The 7,631-nt window shown below is 39.4% G+C and overlaps 1 protein-coding gene across 1 annotated transcript in view; it reads left to right on the top strand.

Annotated features, from left to right (window-relative positions):
- LOC146478576 (disheveled-associated activator of morphogenesis 1-like) overlaps positions 1–7,631 on the top strand; it is a 20,602-nt gene that overhangs the window by 7,873 nt on the left and 5,098 nt on the right. Inside the window, exons 10-25 of the mRNA XM_085112155.1 lie at positions 398–501; positions 716–782; positions 903–1,020; positions 1,396–1,528; positions 2,052–2,098; positions 2,178–2,242; positions 2,808–2,930; positions 3,561–3,938; positions 4,269–4,313; positions 4,458–4,520; positions 4,874–4,948; positions 5,080–5,187; positions 5,779–5,885; positions 6,580–6,668; positions 6,765–6,878; positions 7,216–7,316. Of these exons, the coding sequence (XP_084968281.1) occupies positions 398–501; positions 716–782; positions 903–1,020; positions 1,396–1,528; positions 2,052–2,098; positions 2,178–2,242; positions 2,808–2,930; positions 3,561–3,938; positions 4,269–4,313; positions 4,458–4,520; positions 4,874–4,948; positions 5,080–5,187; positions 5,779–5,885; positions 6,580–6,668; positions 6,765–6,878; positions 7,216–7,316 (1,737 nt within the window). The remainder of the gene's footprint in view (positions 1–397; positions 502–715; positions 783–902; positions 1,021–1,395; positions 1,529–2,051; positions 2,099–2,177; positions 2,243–2,807; positions 2,931–3,560; positions 3,939–4,268; positions 4,314–4,457; positions 4,521–4,873; positions 4,949–5,079; positions 5,188–5,778; positions 5,886–6,579; positions 6,669–6,764; positions 6,879–7,215; positions 7,317–7,631) is intronic.

Genomic DNA, 7,631 nt, shown 5'->3' with positions numbered 1-7,631 from the left:
TCCAGAAGAGGGTCGGAATGAGAATAAAAGAGCCTTCTAAAGAGTTTAGGTAGAGCATTTAAATGTTTGGCAATTGGTGTATACAGGTATGTACCTGATGTGAGAATGATCTATGGAGAGGGGGGGGGGAGGGGTGGGGTGGCAGGGGTGCTGAGGGGGTAAAGATCATCTATCCCTAGGAGGGGGAAGGGTGAATGGTAACTATTTATCCTTGGAGGGAGGTGTGAGGACAAATCTGATTTATCCAAGGAGTGGTGTTGAAAGGTAAAGATCCACATGTATCCAAAAATTGGAGGGGGGAGGGGCAATTTGTCCAAGGAGAGGGGGGTAGGGTTAATGATCTATCCAAGGAGGCAGTTAACTTCATGTTAGTGACTGTCAATTTTTTTTTTTTCAGGAACATCTTGAATTTCGCATTCATCTTCGATTTGAGTTTCTTATGCTTGGAATTGAACCAGTGATTGAAAAGCTACGTACATTAGAAAATGCAACCCTTGATAGGTTTGTCTATTCTTCTACTGTGTTTCAAACTGGTGTGCATTATTGTGTTGGTCAAAATTTCCAAATTCCATTGACACTTAAATGAAGTGATTTGTTTGGTTTTCTTTGTTTTGGCACTGTGTTATACATTTTCTCTTGCATTTTTTGAAGTGAATGAAGTATATAGTAAGAGTGAAAATGAATTTAGCTCTTATTGAGTTTGTTTCCTTTCCAGACATTTGAACTTTTTTGACATTGTGAGAAATGATGATGAAAAGGAACTTTCTAGAAGATATGGCCAGGTATTTGTGTTTGGCTGTCATCTTAATACTGTGTGAAATGCCTAATGTAGGTGCTCTGCTTAAAAAAAAACATTAAGTATACTTGCAGTGTTAATCCAAGTTATCATTTTTATTTTGAAGCCTTACATTGATCTGCGGAGTGCCACTTGCATGTTTGATGTTTTGAGGAGAAAGTTGTCAACCACATCAGCCTACCCTCATTTGTTATCTGTTCTGCATCATATGCTTCTGGTTCCAAGTGAGTTTGTTTCTCATTCTTTTTGTTTCAATATTCTGTTGTATTTGTTGTACATTTTCAGTGTTCCAGCAATGCTTTTAGCCAATCACTGTGGTGGAGGCATCCCATAGCCATATTCCCCCATAACTTTTGAAAAGTTATGTCAGCATTTTCCATGTATTTCTTCTGCACTTGTAAGAGTGGCATGGAAGCCCAGGGAAGCATTCTGGCTGAGGCCTTGGTGCTAGCTAGGCTGAAAAAATTGATCCAGTGCATAAATTTGTATACAGTTATTGCAGATCTGCATAAAATTTTAATTCTTTACATCCGGCCGATTTTGTAGAATTTCTAACTGAGATCATCAAAATCTTACTAAGACTGTTGCTTGTCTTGCAGATGATCATGGAACAGCACGGCGACTGTGGCAGTTGATTGACAGAGTCATCCAGCAGATCGCTGTTCAAGAAGATGATGGCAGCGATCCCGACGTTGCCCCATTAGATATCAATGTCAATTATATTCTTGACACGTTAGTAACAACATGAGCTGTTTTTGTAGATTTCCCCGAGAAGTTGCTTAGATTTTAATGCTGGTTGTTATCAGACCTTGAAACAGGTTGAACATATGAAATTACATTACATACTTTATTACCACTTCCCCAAAGAGGATTGGCAGTTATGCTCAGCATTTGTTTTTAAGCATCTTACCCTTGTTTTTTTGTTTGTTATTTTCTTGTGGTTTTGGTTCTAAAGGTTATTTAACAACATGAAAAAAGTAACCCAAGCAGTGTCCAGCGACAACAGCTAACTTTAAGGTTAGCTAAATGAAAAAAAAAAAACAAACATGTAGATCTCCATAATTATGTTGGTGACCATGTGAAACCATTGCTACAGTGGACAAGAATTCACAGGCTGTGTTTTGATTGAGACATTTATATCTTAGTTTATATATGTACTTGACGTGCAGTTGCAATTCAAGTTGTGTTGGTTCTAACTTCCTTATTACAACCTTCTGAAGTTAAATTTATTTGAATATTTATGTTATTTTGGCAGGTTACTGCATGAAGATGAATTGCGTAGGGAGGAATTAGGAGAAGATGGTGAGAAATTGATTAAGCCTTTAAAAATAATAGTTTGTTTATACAGTAAGTTTTAAACTGCAATTTGTTGTCCTTGCAGTTGAAAGTCTAAAAGGCAAGCTTCAAAAGAGAGAAAGAGAAGTGGAAAGCAAGAAACAAGAATTAGTAAGTGATTAGAGGGATTAAGAATTGTGTTTACAGCAAATACAAGATTCACGTTTATGTTTTCTCGAATAAATGAGTACATAGATGAGAATAGTGCAGAACAATTCTGTCCTTCCATGATAACGCAAAACTACTCAATTTTACTGAGAAACTGAAAACTGTGAGTGGCAAATGAAGGATAAACATAGTACGTGGTCATTTCTGTCATTTGCCATAAACGTAACTCTCTCTATTATATGATCACATAAGTCACGTTTTATGCTGCTAAAAACTAACTGCTGTCAAAGTTTTATATGAGGTGAAATGCAAGAAAAATCATATAATTATGTTAACTGTGGTTCGCAAAGTCATTAACCATTCTTGAAGAGACAAAAATGGAAATTAATGTAACTTAATTTCAATTTCAATTTCAATGTCATGAAACATAAGGTAGTGGGCCCATCATTTATTGTGAAGTTCACTCATACTGGTAACTTAATTGCACAAATCTGAGTTGTTATGCAAACCCTCTTATTACAAATTTGTTGTGCATTGCTCATCCGTGTACTCATTTTCATAATTACAGGAAGAATTGAAGGAGGCATTTGATAAAATGTCTGTCAAACTTGAGAGAGAATCCCAAGAGCGTGAAGAGGCAATGCGACAGATACGCGAACAGGAAACTAAACTGAATGAGGCAAACTCAAAGGTAGGTAAACTGTAATTTGAATTACATTTGATACAAAGAACAAACAGTAGATATATGGAATGAATTTATTAAAAATCTGTAGTGACCCTTTGCTTAGCTTGTTACAACACGATAACACAGTGAGGCCTCAACTCTTTGGAACAGCTTACACTCCGATTTGCGGCAGGCAGAATCAATAAATTACTTCTGTCGTCAGCTATACTCATACAGCCTCTTTAGTGACTAATTATTTTCCTTGAAACATGGCGTTCATGTAAGATAGTAGTTTTTTTTTCCTTTCTAAGGTAGTTTTGAAATCTTAAAGTAAAAGTTTATAGATAGTATATTTAGGATATAGTTCGTAAATTGTTATTCTCTATTCTGATAAATTTACCGTGTTAAATTAAGTTATCCATCCATCTCCTTTGAGTTGATGTCCGATGTCAGGCCACGACCTCATGAGCAGGCGTATAAGCAATGCATATCCACCTCAAGAACTGTTGTTTGTGATTCTGTATGCAGTGTAAAGATATCTTAGGGGTGGCATTCATTGTATGCAACATTTGACCATGTGGCTGCATCTTTTACCATTTCAAAGATATTAATGTGCAACTCTTGTTTGTTGGTTAACGTTTGCCTCGTTCTTTCCAGATTGAGCTTGTAGGTCAAGAAAGACTCAAGTTAGAGGAAATGTTGAAAGGAGTTGGATCATCAATACCCGATGACGCTAAAATTTCCAACCTTACAAGTGCTGTAGCAGCTGCAAAGAATTCACCGATGACTGGTGTAGCACCCCCACCCCCTCCTCCCCCACCACCAGGAGCACCTGCACCTCCCCCACCCCCACCCCCTCCAGGAGGTGCTCCCCCACCACCCCCACCAGGTGGACCTCCAGGTGGTCCAGCCCCACCCCCTCCCCCTGGAAGCAAAACGGATGGAGGATTCTTTGGCTTTGGCAAACAACCAAATAGAAAAGCACCCAAGCCGTCTCAACCACTCAAGTCATTCAACTGGGCTAAATTACCTGATGTAAGTTACTACTCCAACAAAAAATTGTAAAAAAAAAATGCGTGGACGTCCTTTGCTATGTGCTGTAAAAAGATAAAGTGTAATTTACCAATTAGATCCACGATATGGGATACTTTTAGCTGACAATGTTAAGATGGAATTCATAATGGAAAAACATACAGTCAACTCTCCCCTTGCGAGCACCCTGCTGTTAAGGACACCGTGGCCCCGCTATTGCGGACACCCTGTTGTTATATAATGAAGGAATGGAAAGTTTGAATGGGCTCATACTTCATCTGTAATTTCATGAAACGTTTAAAAAAAACACATTTTGTTTGTTTCGTGTTTTAGTCAAAAATAAAAGGCACAGTTTGGACAGACATTGACGATGCAAAGGTAAGATTCTTAGTTACTACCGTTTTGTTTTAAGCACTTGCATTCAAACATCTTTAAGTTGTAAGGTTCTTACAGTATTTATGCTAGTTAATTACTGTAGCGGACACAGAGCCTTTTCTCAGCTTGGTGTTTTAAAACTTTCAGGTGTTTGCAGTCATGGATTTTGAAGATTTTGATAGAATGTTCTCTGCTTATCAAAGGAAAGAGGTATGGACAAGGAATTTGATATATAAGGTTTCATGAAAATGTGTTTTGTGTTGGATTACTGACACCCAGCAAAAATGGGTTGAATTTTGGAGAAATTCGGTCGGCATTTGAACAGGACAAACTGGGAAATGAGGAAGACCAAGGATGGCGAACATAAAAAAGGATTACATTTTCTAAAATATGTTCTCGAAAATGCGATGCTAACTTGGTTTGATGTTAAATAACAGAACTCGAAAGATTGACAAGAGCACATTATAAACCGGTGTGAAAGATTAACCTTGGTGAGGATAAAAATGGTTACATGATGGTCCTGAAAATGTGATGCTAACTTGGTCGTGTTTATCCTAATTTAGAAAGATGGCAAGGAAGTTGTTGACAGTGTATCCAGACCAAAAGAAATGTCACTGATTGACAGCAGACGTGCGCAGGTGCGGTGTGAACCTCGCTCCCGCGTGCCCAGGCCCTGGGAACGAGGCTGATGTTGATTAGCTCTTTAGTGTCTGCGTCTAATCTCTTTTGATGTACAACAGTACTTATATTTGTTAATGTCTTCCTGTAGAATTGCGGTATTCTCCTCACAAAGTTGAAGATGACTGATGAAGAAATAACAGCGGCCATTCTTTCCGTTGATGAAAATGACGAGCTGTCAAAGGATATGGTGGAACAGGTATTAGCCATGTTTTGATTCCTGCCGTGGAACTTCTACGACATGAAACTTTAAAGTTCGCAATCTGAGGCTTCCATCAAATTTGTCTAATGTACTAAATTACTTTCGCCAGTCAGTCCTAAATAAAGGGACATACTGTCGCAAACAAGTCTGGCCGAAGCGTCTTGTTCTGTGCACCTTTCTCAAGCTTGTTCCAACTTACCCTTGTAGTGGTTATATCAGCTGCAAGGCAAATTCGCTTGGGACGACTGGCATAAAACTTATGCCCGACGAATTTACTAACGCGAGACATTCGGCCAAGGTAACTGGGCTGATGTTCTGCGCGCGGTTTTTTCTTGGTCTTCCTGTGTGCTGGCGGGCGAATGTAATCAGTCCTAGCCTACGTGTAGCCGTACCTACCCCCTTTCTTCGGGGGGGGGAGGGGTGAGTACAGCTACACGTAGGCTATGTAATTCCCCGCTGACAGATAGTGACAATCAAGAAACCTGTACTCACAGCGTACTGGCGGAATTGAGTGTCTGTCGTTGGTAGTTACGCGGCATTATGTGGCGACCGTTAATTAATGCTTGCTTGCTGATTCTTTGTTTATAGCTTCTGAAGTATGTTCCCACATCAGACGAGAAAAATTTGCTGAATTCCCACAACAAAAATATCGAGCAGTTTGCTAGAGCGGATAGATTTTTATACGACATGTCAAGGTAAGAATTTACTCCACAGGCATAAAATTATTTATAAAACCCAAAACGTAGTTCGTTTTGAAGAACATTTACATAATTCCTCAAATTGCGTATGAGGCTGGAATATCTGTTACTGTGCATACGTTCTACGCATCTCTGTTTCTTTATAAACTGACATTTTTGCGCCGTTTGCTTGGAGACCAGATCTTAGCGAGTATTATGTGAATCGAAAAATAAAATTAGGGGTAACCCTGCATTTTTCAGAGATAATTAAGCTTCGATTTGGAAATACATTGTATAGAATTATTGGTGCTTAATTATCTTTGAAAAATTCTTGGTTCCCCCCAGTTTTCTTTATGGAATCCAATAGCCCTTGCTAAGATGTGCTTTCCCCGCATAGTCATAAACTGTGCGTACTAACCTAAGTACGTATTAGGAGACAACGTACAACCTGTGTTTAAATAAAGTTTACATTCATTCACATTCACGCCAAAAGACGTATGTCGAACAAGGAAGACATTTAAACAATACGCCAAAAGGTTTATTTGGTACAAGAAAGACATCTAAAAATATCCCCGAAGGTGTACTGATACTTGGAAGACGCGAAATACGCCAGAAGGAAGACACTTGGCGATCGGGTTTTGTTGCATAAATGCGGGTATCGGTATCAGTTATGTTTGCATACTGACTGACAGTGGTCTTTATTCTCGTGCAGAATTGTTCATTATGAGCAAAGGCTCAAGTCCCTGTTTTACAAAAAAAGATTCCCCGAGAGAATGGGTGAAGTAAAACCACGAGTGCAAGGTATTTCTTTCGCCTATAGATTCATTTGAATTATTTCTCGGAAATTTCTCTCTCATAACTCACATTTTATTAATGTTATTTTCTTTTCCTTGGTAGCCGTTTTAGAGGCTTCCAAAGAACTTCAAAGAAGTCCAAGACTAAGAATATTGCTCGAAGTTGTTCTCGCCTTTGGTAACTACATGAACAGAGGAGCGAGAGGAAACGCTTCGGGTAAGAGCTTTCATGCGCATTGGTTTTGTTTCCTGGGACTTGAAGTAGTTTGCTATTCTTTCCGTTATGCTACTTTATGGCTTTCGTTATCTAAATATATGGGTGTTACCAAGGGCATCTTTTTTCCGCGGGATTGAAATTTTTTTCCGAGAGGTCAAACGATCTTTTCTAGCCTATTAGAACTCACGAGTGACATGGTAGACAAGAGAGTTTGGAAAGAGAGGAGCTACGTTTGCCTAGCTGGTTTCCCCAATGAAAAAGACAAGGGGACTTGTTTATACCTTAAGAGGCAGCTACCCGTACATTTTTAAAGTTGGGCCTTTCGTTTGATTTTTAGGTTTCAAGTTGGCAAGTTTGAACCGGATTATCGACACCAAATCCAGCTCAAATACTAAAATAACTCTTCTTCACTATCTCATTATGGTCTTGGAAAGAAAGGTAAGTGTGAAAGCTGGTTTACAAAAAATTACATTCATTCATTCGGTCTAAGCCTGCAATGCAGGCGTATTTTTGGAGCGGGAGCGCTGAATAATCCTTCGTTGCTGTCATCTTGGGCGAGGAAGCGCGAGAGGGCTGGAGCGAGTCTAAAGTGACCCTAAGGGAGAGGACGACTAGCTGAGAAATAAAGGAGGGGGAGGGGGAGAGGAGGGAATCGCTCTCATTTCCTGCCCCCCCCCCCCTTCCCCTCCCCCTTAGCCTCCTTCTAATACGCGAACTAAATTTATTATTCAGCGCTCGCCCATGAAAAACGCC

This window comes from Pavona decussata, unplaced genomic scaffold, assembly GCF_977016875.1.
Source record: "Pavona decussata unplaced genomic scaffold, jaPavDecu1.1 SCAFFOLD_64, whole genome shotgun sequence".
NCBI lineage: Eukaryota > Metazoa > Cnidaria > Anthozoa > Scleractinia > Agariciidae > Pavona > Pavona decussata.
This window is presented reverse-complemented; position numbering and strand designations above follow the sequence as displayed.